Source organism: Eschrichtius robustus, chromosome 13 (assembly GCF_028021215.1).
Source record: "Eschrichtius robustus isolate mEscRob2 chromosome 13, mEscRob2.pri, whole genome shotgun sequence".
NCBI classification, from domain to species: domain Eukaryota; kingdom Metazoa; phylum Chordata; class Mammalia; order Artiodactyla; family Eschrichtiidae; genus Eschrichtius; species Eschrichtius robustus.
The window spans coordinates 86,639,148-86,652,853 of NC_090836.1; the positions used below are offsets into that span (position 1 = coordinate 86,639,148).

Genomic DNA, 13,706 nt, shown 5'->3' on the forward strand with positions numbered 1-13,706 from the left:
CAAGAAGCCCCTTCCCTCCCCTGTCTCCCTGTCTCCAGGAAGTCTAGGATTTACTTTAAAATATAGCAACAAAGAACAATAAAAGAGCAAACAAATGTGGCAAAATGTTGATAACTATTGATGGATGGGAAGTTATTATGCTAGACTCTACTTTAAATTTTTTTCTTAATCTCGATGAACCTTGCTTTCTTTAAAAAAGATTAACACGCAGTTTCCCTTTTTGGTCCTCCTGATGTGAACTGCACTGATTTTCAAGTGTTGGGCCAACCTGCAATCCTGGGATGGGCCCAGCCTGATCATCAAGTGCTGCTCCTTTGGAGAATGAACTAACCTGGCTTGCTAGTGTTTCGTTTGGGATTCCCATGAGGTAGACTGGCCTATGGTTTTTCCTTTCTTGTGGCAACTGAACCAGGCTTTGGTGTGGGGTTGTGCTGACCTTGACGGAAAAATTAGACAATGTGTTCCTTCTCTTTTCCACACTCTGGAAGAATTTGGGGGGATTAGTGCTATTCCTTCCTTAAATGTTCTGACCTAAGCTGCAATCACATTTTACTTTTAAACCCTTGATCATTATTTGTATGCTTTTTGGTATATGTAGAAACGGTTTTAAAAATAAACACTTGAAGAAAAAGTAGGCAAAAAATATTTTTAATTAGAAAATGTGTCACTTTCTTAGCTAAGGGCAATGTAATAATTTCACCCTAAAGACTACACTGGAAACCTCACCCCTGACCTGGATAACAATCCTTTACATACTTTCCTCACTATCATTCTCACCACTGACATTTATCAGGCAGGAGTATTTGCCAGGCACTGTGCTGGGTATGTTGCATATGTCATTTCTTCCATCCTCACCGGAAGCCTATGAGGTAGGCAGACACCAGTATTGCCTCCTACGTTTTAGAAGAGAAAGCTGAATCTTGGCAATCAGTGTCTAGGAGCGAGGACTCGAACCCTGTGAGTCGGACCGCAGAGAGTGTGCTTTTCACCGCACATGCCACTGTGTCCTGAGGAGGCGGCATGGCCTGGAGGGGACTAGAGAAAGAGACAAGCTGGGCTCCAGCCCACCTCTGCTCCCAACTGGCTGTGAGACCTTGGACAAGTCACGTAATCTTCCTGGCCCTGGTGTCCTCGATGATAACATACAAGATGTGGGGCTTTGACACTCTGCCTGTGAAGCCTGGGAGTTTTGGAGGCACCGCCTTGGGGTCAGGTAGGATGAGCAGCTTTCCCTCTTCTGTGTTACATACTGGTCTTCCAGAGGATTTCATTTGGACTATTGGTTCTGAGGCTTTAAAATTCTTGAAGACCATTTGACGACTCAACTTCTGAGGTTCTTTTGTTCTAATGATTCTACTGAATCATTAGATGAATGATTCTATGAATATTCTGATTCTGTTATCCATCTCATTATCTATTAAGCTCTGAATAAGGTGTGGGTTATATTCACCTGACCAGAAATCTCCATCACACCCAAATATTCATTTCTCTAACTAACTTTTCTAGAATTCTTCACGTTAAAAAAGATACCCAGATAACCCCTAAATTTTTACCACATAAATCCCATTTAGAACTTATTTTCCCCCATATAATGACATTCCCCAGGTTGTATACTACCAACCACCCTCTCCTTACACTGCTTTCCACTTAATTTCAGTTGTGTTACGGACAGATCCTGACATGCCATGTAAGCACTCAAATGATTTCTGAATCTGGATAACGAACTCACTCCTCAAAGATTAAAAATCAAAGCAGCAGATAAAATTTAAGTTTTTACGAGACTTCAATTTTTGAAATACATAACTCTTACAGCACAAACACAGTTATTTACAAGTTATTTTTACAAAATATGTATGCCATTTTGAAAGAATACTGTTAAGATCATGATCTAAAATACCTGTCAGAGTTCAAAAAGGACACATAAAATCCACAGTACAATGACATAAATAAAACATGGCTGAACATCAGGGCTTACCCACACATAAAAATACTAATTCTCTATCCCAGTGGTCAGCAAACCATGGCCTATGGCCCAAATCCAGCTGGTGGCCTGTTTTTGTACAGCTGCGAGTTAGACATGGTTTTGACATTTTTAAAGGATTGTTAAAAACTAAACTAAACAAAGAATATGCAACGTAGACACATGTGGCCTGCAAATATTTACCATGTGGCTTTTTACAGAAAAAGTTTCCTGATCCTTCAAGATGTGAAACTAATTGAGAGCCAGCTACTGGAATATACTGGTGAGTATTAAAGAAGATACCACTGTTATGGGCCACTACCATCAGCACTACTCATTCCTAAAATGAGGCACTTCTTTTTGAATATGTACATCTTCAAAACATAATTACATCTGGCAAGTAGCTCAGCTACTTAACTCTAGCCCTTTGTAATCAGGCCTCCACATGAAATCACAGTATTCTTAGGGGCTGAAGAAAACAAGTACATAGTGTCAGATGTCAGTCACTGAGCTCATAAATAATGGTAAGTGGATTAAGATCACATTGTTTTTTTTTTAAATGTTAATAAAATCCATAATTTAGATATTGCCAATAGGATGTGATATTGCTGCATTAGTTAAATAACATCTATAAAAACATGTTTACACATCCCAATTCATTGTTTTCAAAAGCAAGGATAACTTAGTTAACTTAGTAGTATCTACTTACTTTAAAAATGAGAAATGGAAAAAAGAAACAAACAAAAAAAACCCCAAAATGTAAAACCACAGCAAAAAGTTTTGGAATGCAAAAGACTGGGGACTCTTAGCAAAAGCACTCGAGCTGGCTTCTCGTATTAGTTAGCTGCTCAGTTCCCATAGCAACCATTGCTGTCTCTCATCAGTGAGGCTTTTCATTGAAAGAAAGACCGGTCCATGAGCAAATGCTTTAAAAGTAAAACCAGAGCTGCTCAACACAAATTTTCCGTGTGTTTGTTGGTTAAGCAATTCCTGGTCAGTAGGCTATATTCATTCCAGAAAACAAGTATTATACTGGATGTTTTTCCTTCTTCAGGCCAAGCTGGCTAAGCATTACATCACAAAGACATCTCTGATGTCGAGTTTTAAAATGGTCAGTGAAAGCTGAGGTAGATTTTCAGATGAAGATCTTTTATACCTTGATTCGATCAGGACTAGCTTCTTTGTGTATCCTCCTTCTGGGAAATATCTTCCGCTTAAGTGCAATTAACTAAAGGATGAAAGACAGAAAATAAATTTTAATTCTCCAGGTTGACAAACTTTAACTTTCTTTCTGAGGGTCCTATGACCTTAATCTTTTCCACAGTCCTATACACAAAAAACAGACAGCAAACAAGTCTCCATCATTCCTCCCCTCAAAACGAAACCAACCACTGATTTTGTTTGGCTTTGTAGGTTTAAAGTTACTTTGGTCCAAGTTTCATTTTTTTTAAGACCTATAAAAACTACAGATTTTTACATAGCAATTACCACGTATATTTATTTTCACAATGTCTGTTTGTCAGGTCTTTCTACTGAAGGAAATGGACTCTTCAGACATTAAGATATTGTCTCTGGGTTTGAAAATGACTACATGTGTAAGTTGGAATTTTAATTTTTTTTTAAGAATTCTATCACCACTTTTTTTCCTATACTTAGTAACCACAGCAATAATCATTGGGCATTGCCTGTATTTTCAAGTTCATGAATGGGTTGAAATACAAAAGTTCATTTATAACTTAGTAGCTTAGAACTTGGATAAATACTTCTAATAGAAACAGTTTATCCATGATACGTCTGAAATAGAAAACCTGACCACCTTTATAAGAAAGTTTCAATGAGAAAAATGTGTTCTTTATAGATTCAATTTCTACTGCTCCATCTTGAGGTGAAAGCAGAGCTTTGCCCAAGCGTGGACCACGATGGTCTGGATGACGAGCTGGGATTCTGGGGCAGAGGACGAGGCAGCACTGGCTCGTTTGTGAGTGTGTAGAAGTGAAAGAATTTGATTCAGGTAGGTGAAGAGCAGGGTGTCAGGGAGGAGAGGGGATTTACTCTTCCCTTCCTCCCCCCCTCCTCCTGCCTCTCTGGTCCCCTATTCTCTGCAGGTATAAACAACAGCGAAGAAAGAACCTCCTGTTCCTTCCATGGCCACCAGCTGCTCCTTTCAGCCAGTGTCCCTCTCCTTCCCCATCGCAGGCCAGCACACAGCTGACTCACAGGTTCCTTGCTGGACCTCTGTTCTAAAAGCAGGTACAATCTGTTTAAGATTTTTTTTCTAAGATTTTTACTTGCCAAGAACAATGGCAAAAAGATCAAGAGGAAGGTTTCTGTTCCCTGGGAAGTGGATGAAGGTTAAATTGCAGTCCTGCTCGCCTGTCAGACCTTTATTTCCCGAGTTTCCTTCCATCTGCAGCACGAAGCCCAGGGCGATTTATCCTAAAGCTCTCAGTTCTCAGGCCGCCGCCTCCTCATTGTAAGTAAAACTCAGTTTAAGCTTCCCATCCTGACTGACAGCCAGAAAAGCTCCACTTGAGAGTCACCTGGAATGAGGCAGGTTCGCCTGCCCGGCACAAGTCGGGTCAGCCCAGACACCCGTCCCTTCCTTCCCAATCCTTTCTCTTCAGAGCATTTCACGCCTGCTGTGGCCTAATGAGGATTCTCTTATCCCTTTCTCTTGACCTCACAAATCTCCCTCTAACTTCTGGGAGGTGGCTGTGTGTGCACCTGTGTGGGGATGAACTCCCAGCAGCTCAAAGGAAATGTAAGTGGGAGACGGGCTGTGTGCCCGAGCCAGGCACCGTCAGCAGAACAGAGGGAGGCCGGGGACACTGTGGCCACTCGTTTAGAAAGATTAAAAGAAAGAAAATTGGAGACCCACAGAAAATTAGTATCAGATGTGGATTCGAGGTGGGTTTTTTGGTTTAAAATAGTTTGACTTGTAGACTTCAGGCTAAAACTGAAAAGCTCTATTTATTGAGCTCCAGGTACAAAGAATACTGGTTATAGATTTAGAAGATAAATGGAAAAAAAAGGCGATTATGACTGTTACCTGAATATTATGAAATATTTAACATATGTGTATAAGCCAACAGGAGAAATAAACATTTTCTTATGAATTTATATCATTTTCTTTAAAAAAAAAAATCAGATGTTAATATACCAAGAAATACTGTTTGATATCCACATAAAATATATAAAACTTACCTGTTCAGCAAAAAAAGAGAATACAGTAAACATAATCAATGTTGCTAGCACACAATGAGTCCAAAACTTCAATTTGTCTCGATACACCCTCCTGTTCAGAGAGAAAAGAAGGAAAATGTGTAGTTCTGTGTAGGGTTTAACTATCATCACCTAGTAAAACTATATACCATTTACTAGTTTAGCAAAAACAATGTTGTGAAACACAAAAACAATGTCTGGAGGCAATTCTAAAATGTTAACATAATTATACATTTCCCACCTGAGTTCAGATTTTCATTGTTATAGTAAATATTTGAATCAGTAAAAGTTACCCAGGCAGGGGAGAGGACTTCAAATTAGAATTTTTAACAAATTAAACAAAATCCCCTCTTCCATTCATTTGTATTCGCTCAGTCACCCAACCAGCACCTCCTGTGGATACAGCAAGGTGACAAGGAGAAGTCCCTGCTCTAAAGTATCTGCAAACCTGGGGAGGTGCTGACGTGCAGACAACTAGCCATCACACAGGTGGACAGAAATATCTATTATCAAAAGCAGAGTCTTGTGGAAAAACAGCGAAATGAGGAAAGCACCACAGAGACGGTGGCACTTCATCTGAGCCTTGCAGTGGGGAAGGAGAGCCTGTGGCTGAGAAAGGGGATGAGTGTCAGCAGTCGCTGCAAGCTGGGTCCTGCAGAACTGATCCAAGTCTGCCATGGAGGCACTAGGGACACTCGGCCAAGGAGAAGCAGGTAGGTGTGAACTGCAGTTGTTCTGGAAAACCAGGCAATAGCGTTTGGACATAATACTCTGTGGGAAGGGGGATGATATATAGCATGTGTGTGTGTGCGCGTCACAATCGGGGTGCAAATGGTGGCCGTCTGAAGGATGGATGTCACAGCAGGTGGCCAGAGGCAGGCAATCCGGTTAGTCTGGGCAGAGAAAAGAATGAGGGCTGTACTAGGGCAGTGAGAATGGAAGGAATGAAGCAACAGAATAGACATTCTGAGGGTGGAATCAACTGGACTAGGAGATAGATAGGATATTGGGGATAAATGGGAGTACAGCAGTTTCATCACCTGTAATTTGGAAATAATAATTTGTTATGAAGATTAAATAAATGCTTAACATAAGGCTTAGAAGATATGCTAACAACTGGCAGGTTCAGGCCTCTGTGCTGAGTTCCAGGCTTATTCACACCTGCCTGGTAGTGGGTGTCTCTACTCTGAGTCACATATTCCGAATGGTACCCTGCCCTGTTCTTCCTCCTGTGTTTCCTACGTTAAGAGGATCAAAAACCAGCTCAGTGAGTTCTAATGTCTACAGTATCATTCAGAATCTACGTGTACTTTGAAGAGCTAAGAAGCCACAGGCTGTGACACAGCTAATGAGCTGCCCCAGTGACCAGAGGACCCTGTAACAGCTGAAGGGCAGCTGAGCTCCCCTCCGCCAGCCAGGCACTGAGCACCTGCCATGCACCAGGGATGCAAGTGGGCTCGGACAGGGAGCGCCAGCCTCTGCCCCGACGAGCGCTCACAGTCTACAAGGAGCGACAAGCACACCACATGGGCTGCTCTGAGTGCGGAAGCTGCTGTCCCCGAGGCAGGGACAGGAAGAAAGCCACTGCAGGAAACCAGGGGAAGATGACAGGGGACTCGGGAGTGCAGGATCACGAAAGGAAAGAGAAGGAAAAAGTTTCTGTCGGGTTGGCTAAAAAGCTCGTTCAGGTTTTCTTCCGTAACGTGGACAAACCAGAAGGAACTTTTTGGCCAATCCAACAGAAAGTAGGGCGGCGCTGGTGGGTCAGCAGTGAGAGATGACGCAGAAGCGGGGCGGGCTGAGGAAAAGGAAGCCCCCAGATCAGGGAACTGCCAAGAGCAACCTGCACCTGATTCACCTCATCTGTACAACACAGAAACCAAAGCCCTCTCCAGCTACTCTCAAACCTACTCCCCTTCCTTATTCAGTAGGGCCCTTGAAGGTGAATTTAGTCATGAACTGGATTTGTGGGGATTGACGGCTGGAACCGTACAAAGATCTTTTTCCTCTGAGCTAAAGGAAAGTGAAAATGGTGAGAAGCCCTTCCTTGCCATTGCTAGAAGACAACTTATTTAGTAACAACTTCTCCTTATGAAAATAAAAATATGTACATAGTAGCAATACACATGCTAATTGTCTCACTTACCCAACTGCAAGACACCAGAAGAGTTCTAGCTGCCAAGGTCTGCTAATCTCCTTTGTCAAATCTCTGCCAATTGTATCTACTGCTTTCTCTTTATTCCCTGGGCCATGTCCTTGGTTCACACCTTGACCATCTGTTTCCAGGACAACTGAAATGCTTACTGCTCGTCTCTCTGCCTCGAGTTCCCAGACAACACTGCCTTACTCCAGACGCCTTCCTCACCAGCCCAACCCCGCAACCACTGCTAGTTATCTTTCCAAATTGAACTCTGATGAGACAGACATCTAAAAAAATCTCTCCTGGGAAGCCCTATTCTCTAAAGAAAGATGTCTAATTCAGATATAGCCCTTCACAATTTCTCCTTTCCCTGTCCACAGCACTGTCTTCTGTAGCTCGGTGTCTTTGCAGGTACAAAGGAACTCTACCGGGAACTCTTCCTACCTGGAAAAGTCCTTGTCATAATTCAAAACCGAGTCCAAATGTCACCGTCCCATCATGGAACTAGCTGCTTCCTCCTCTGTACTCTGAGAGCACTGAAGCCTATCGTCCTCCGTGTCATGGCTGGTTAGCTGGCTTCCGGTGAAGGCCGGCGCAGTGTCCCTTCCGTCTTGCACAGGCAATACCGCATCTAACTGGCCTCACTTTACTGCACTCCACAGCCCTGTGTCAAGCAAGTCTATCGGCACCATTTTCCCAACAGCATTTGCTCACTTCGTATTTCTGTATCACATCTTGGTAATTCTTGCAATATTTCAAATTTCTTCATTATTATGTTTGTTACGGTGATCTATGATCAATGACCTTTGATATTACTACAACTTGCTGAAGGCTCAGATGATGGTTAGCATTTTTAGCAAATATTTTAAAATTAAGGAATGTACTTTTTTTTTAGATATAATGCTACTGCACACTCAGTCTGAACAATATAGTCTGAACAATATAGTCTGAACATAACTTTTTATATGAACTGGGAAAGGCAGTGGTCTGGAACCGAACCCGCAATATCTCCGAGGTTTGCCCCTATTCCTAGTACCTGGCATGGCGGGCAGGCAAGGGGTCAAAAATTTCCCTAAACTGAAAGATAAAATTATCTTTCTAATTAAGTGTTGGTAGTAAATGGTAGTAAAAATCAAAGAAGGAAACATTCTAAAGCAGCTTTGGAATACAGTGGAACGAACGTGTGGCGCGTCCGGAATCAGGCTGGACTTGCCACTTGTCAGCTACTCCACCTTGAGCAAATCACTCACTTCTGTTACTGTGCTCTCACCTGTAACGTGGCAACAAGAGCAGCACCTTTCACTGTAAAGAGTAAATATACTGCCCATCAGGTACTCAAGAAACAGGGCAGCCACTCTGATGGCAGTGATGACGAATAAGACGCAGAGAGTGTGCTCAACCAGTGAGCTCAGTAAAAACTATACGTGTACTTTACAAAGAAAGCAAATAACACAGTAAAGAAATTTCATCGCTCTAAAAAAAAAAAAAATACACATATGTACGTATATGAAACAGGAAAACTTACCATTCCTGCAGCTCATGCATATGAAGGAAACGGTTTCGATACTCCCTTGGCAGCTCAAACTGGGATGGGATGGGGAACACGGATTCGTAGAAGTCCCTGAGAACAGCCTTCACTGTCTGGGCATCTTTATGATTGTGGTCGATGTTGTCATTCAGGCAAACAAACTTCCTGGAAACAAGAGAGACCCAGGGTTATTACTGGTTATCGTAAGGATGATCCTTACCTAACAAAAGAAGTGTGGATTCCAAATATATTTTAAATGGACTTATGTCCCAAGTTGTTGCATTTACTGATAGGATTCTCTAGGGGAATAATGTTCTGTAAAATTTTTCTTTAGGTATTCCTCTCCTGTAAAACAAAAAGAACTAGGGACGATACTTCTGAATGTGCTTTCTAGCTATGGGAGTAAATTATTTTAATTTCTATTTGGCATGTCCCTGACTGAAGCATTCTGTTAGCATCCAGGGAAAAACTACTAAATGCCTACAACTGAGTTCTCTGAACTGATACAGTTACATTACTAAGAACAGTCCTGTAGATCATTGCGATAGAGATGGTTCCTTATTGATGACGACTTCTTAACATGTCTCCAACCAGGCTGTAAGATGCTAGAGTTCCAGCAAAAAGTAGGTTACAGTGGTGCTTCCCTACTTGTTTCAAGTTCCCTTCCCGGCAAAAGTCACTAAACTGAGGGCCCATTAAAACAGTAGGTAGGGATAACACCACTTTTGAAGTACATTTAATTTTAATTTTATTTTTTTACAATTTTTATCAAGTCTAATAAAGCCCTCAGATCCTACTACCAACTTACAGGAAATACAGGGGACAGAGGAACACGTTAAACAACTGGGAGACAATCAGAAAAGTCCAAAGTTCAGGAAATCTACAGAATATATAATCTGATTTCTTCATATACACATGTAAAACATTTATATGGTTTAAAAAAAAGAGATGGGGAACCTATGGACTTAATTGCAATGAATTAACTTGATACCATTTCAAACCGACAAAGCTAAAAACATAAATGCTTATAAAAGACAACGGAGGAAAAAAGTCTCTGCTTATTGAAGATGAATGATGAGTAAGTGAAAGTTCATTATCCTATCTCTTCTCTAAACTTGGGGAAGTTTAAATTAAAGGATATTAAAGAGTTATGTCAACCAAATACAATGCATGAGGCTTGACTGTTTCCTAGATTAAAAACAACAGCTGTAAAGGGCATCTGGACGCAACTGGTGAAGTTTGAATATAGACCATCTATTAGATGGTATTATTTTAGTCAGTGTTAAGGTTCTTGGATATGTGTTAGTGGTCCTGTGGTATAAAGGAGAATGACTCTGTTTAGAAGATGTGCTAAACACCACTGAGCCTGTGCTCTAGAGCCCGTGAGCCACAACTACTGAGCCTGTGTGCCACAACTACTGAAGCCCGCGTGCCTAGAGCCCATGCTCCGCAACTACTGAGCCCATGCACCACACCTACTGAAGCCCGTGTGCTCTTGGGCCCACGTGCCGCAAGTACTGAAGCCCACACGCTGCAACAAGAGAAGCCACCACAATGAGAAGCCCACGCACCACAACGAAGACCCAATGCAGCCAAAAAAAAAAAAAAGAAGACGTGCTAAAATAATGAGGGGTAAAGGGTCTGGATGTTTGCAACTAATTTTCAAATGGTTTAGCAAACAAAACAAAAACCAAAACCAAACCTGTGTGTTTTTGTGTTCATAAAAAGAGATGAAGAGAGAGAGCAAACAGACATGACAAAATGCTGAAAATTTAAAAGTCTGAGCTAAGGGTTTATTGTACTATTTTTTTCAATTTTTCTGTATCTTCAAAATTTTTCAATAAGTTGGGAAAAGTTAAAGAAGAAAGTATGTGTATGAGACAAAGAGTATGTGTAGACACAGGGTAACTAAAGCAGACCCTGCTGGGTGCCCAGCAAACACTCCCTCTCCTTCCTATGAGAACTTGCATTTTGCTCAGTATTTCTCCCCCATGAGCTGACTCAAAGGTAGGCAACCGCACCCCAGCCCAGAGTCAGCTTCTGACTAGCGTAAGTGAATCCCTCCCCTTCACAGTATAGAAATGGGGGAGGGAACAACACACGACACACAGGAAGGGACAGTCCCCTAATAGCCTCAGAACATGGCTGTGTCTGCAGGGACATTGGAACTGCTGCAGCTGCCCTATCTCCAGCCTGAGGATGAAGCCAACACAAGCAGGAAGGGAGGAGGGCAGCAGAGCCCAGATACTGCCTATCCTAGATTCCCTGTTAATGCGATAAACCTGTCCTTAAAGTGTAAGTCAGTCAGAAGGCTGGTTTTCCACTCCTGACTTAAAAATGAGCCCCCCAAAGTAAAACAGGAGTTAAAAATGATAAAATCTGTTCAGGGTTATAGGACGTATCTGGGCCCGGCAGACACTGCTGGAAAAGCCTGTCTTGCCTTGGGTCTTTTCAGCAAAACCCTATCCCTTTAAGTATCATGAAGATGCCTGTGAATCCTCTCGCCCAACAACTTTCAAACTGGCACAAGACATAAAAGTATAGGGTACAACTAAAAACTCTAAATTCTCAATTGATCTCACTTCAGATCACCAAGAACTGAGCAAGCACATCGATAGAATGGGGGAAGCAAAAAGCAAGTACTGAAATTGGCTCTTAAGTTTTTTTTTTGTTTTTTTAAATTTGAGCAGGGCATTCCAAGAAGGAAACAGCATGTACAAAAAGAGCTGCAAGCTGGGTGGTTCTTAATTATTATGGCTTACTGTTTGCTTAGCTTGTGGGAAATGTTATTTTGTAGGAAATATTTTATGAATATACTACATAAGTATTAAAAATATTTTCATTTTTCTTAAAATTCCATATTCCCCCCTGCCCAAAAATCAAGAATGGAATTTTAAGAAAAAATACCATGGCTTTAAAATGCCCGGAAATTTTACACCTCTGATCGTGTATAATTAAGATAATTTAAATGAGATAAAACTGAAAACTTCCAAAAGCATTTGAAAAACTCAGATGAAAACATTCAATTTCATATGCCGAGGTTTTTTTTTCTGAGAAACTACTGAAACACCTATTTCCCACTAAAGTTCAAAACTCAAAAATGCAGATTTTAACCAATTTTATCGAACTAGGGCAACTCTTAGGGGGCCAGGCTGGAAATTTTCAAGGTTTACGTAAACCTGAACATTGAATTTATCCCCAAAGAATGACTGCAGTTTACTGGATTAATTTTCACATTTATGGTAGCATTCCTTTTTCCTCAGAAGCTAATTTGAACTTTACTTTGAATTGTGCAAAGGTAGGTCTAACCACCAAAACAACTTCTCTGGGAGCACCTTTTTAGAAATGCTCTGAGAGTGCTAGCCGTCTGGCCTCACCTCCCCGACGATGCCATCCGCCCCTCAGCCTCGCCGAGCAGTCCTGTCACTGGACTCTGAGATGCCCATGCTCGTCCCTGTGCACGCGGGGCCCGATCTCAACTCACAACTCCCATCTCTCGCTTCAGACACTACCTCTACCGTTAGACGTTTCTGTCTGCTCCAAACAGAAACAAGCCACTCCCATCTCTCTAGTCCTACTGCTTTTTTTTCCATGTTTACTTGCATGATTAAAGATATTTTTAAAGTTACAGGAATTCTCCATACTTTCTATTCAATTGTGCTGTGAACCTAAAATGTCCTAAATTAAAAACAACGACAACAAACAACAACAACAGTACCTGGGGTTTTTTCTTATATCATCCAACTGGCCAACCACATGAGAAACATTGGTACGAATCATCTTAAAAGCAATTTCTTCTTCTCCCATGATTTCAAATCTAATATCAAAACATATTTAAAGAGTTTAACTATTTATGTGGATATGTAAAATAAAATTTCAATAAGAAAAGCATTTTATAAAACTTTAAAAAAACAACATCCTTGGAATGACTTAATTTTTCCACATTACTAAAGAAAATAATCTCACATAAATTTCAAAGAATGCTTAATAGATAAACTATGGTAAAATTATGAAAATACCACTCATAATTATCCTTAAATTAAAGAGAAAATGTATGTAGTACTTACCTGTATTTGTTTTTGTCCTTATACGCTTTGTGGATTTTATCAGTTACTGGTTTACAGTTGGTTACTAGACTTTTAGTGACTGGTGGCTGCGAGAAAATACAGACGTTACCTCAGGGCAAAGACTAGGGTGAGGCGACTGAAGCATTCATCTCAGGTGCAAAATTTAAGGGGGCACAGAAAGACTCAATAATTAAGATGACTATTTTAATGTAATATTTTAAAAAAATCAAATGGCATACTAGGGCCCGCATGCTAATTTCCTGTTACTGTGAATAAGGTTTTATTTTAATCACACATTACTACACACTATCTGTTAAAACAGTCTTATAAGTGATTGCTATAATTTTTTCAAAATGAAAATAAATTTCGAAGATAAACTGTAATGAACTGGTCTATATGATACGCATAAGCTAAGCTGTCATTCTTATAGTAATAACAGTTAATTACAGTAATGAAGCCAACACCTTGGCTAAGAGTTCACTTGAGTAATGTTAACTAATGCTGTCTGTATAATTAGTACTTATGCTCTAAACAGCTTTATTTGCATAGGCCTCAAGACTAACTTATAACCATTAGCAAAGCAGCCCCTACTTACTTAATCCTTAGCATTCAAGGGATATTTGCTGATTCTAAACCTCATGCCAGATATTTGGTAAAACAATAAAATACTCTAATAGATGAATATGTGTGCATTTCTTTAAAAAAAGCCCTAAAATCCCTCAAGAACCTTTCATCACGCCTGTAAAAGGGAAAGATGAATAACTGTTTTCTACGCATAGATCATCTTCC

The 13,706-nt window shown here is 40.7% G+C and overlaps 1 protein-coding gene across 5 annotated transcripts in view; it reads right to left on the reverse strand.

Moving 5' to 3' along the window:
- Positions 1-668: 668 nt before the first annotated feature.
- Positions 669-13,706, reverse strand: part of GNPTAB (N-acetylglucosamine-1-phosphate transferase subunits alpha and beta) — an 82,592-nt gene continuing 69,554 nt past the window's right edge. For all 5 annotated transcript variants that reach the window (XM_068560590.1, XM_068560589.1, XM_068560588.1 and 2 more), the window contains 5 exons: positions 12,918-13,003; positions 12,569-12,667; positions 8,848-9,015; positions 5,165-5,255; positions 669-3,188 (listed from right to left, as the gene is read on the reverse strand). In XM_068560590.1, the coding sequence (XP_068416691.1) occupies positions 3,111-3,188; positions 5,165-5,255; positions 8,848-9,015; positions 12,569-12,667; positions 12,918-13,003 (522 nt within the window). In that variant the 3' untranslated portion in view covers positions 669-3,110. The remainder of the gene's footprint in view (positions 3,189-5,164; positions 5,256-8,847; positions 9,016-12,568; positions 12,668-12,917; positions 13,004-13,706) is intronic.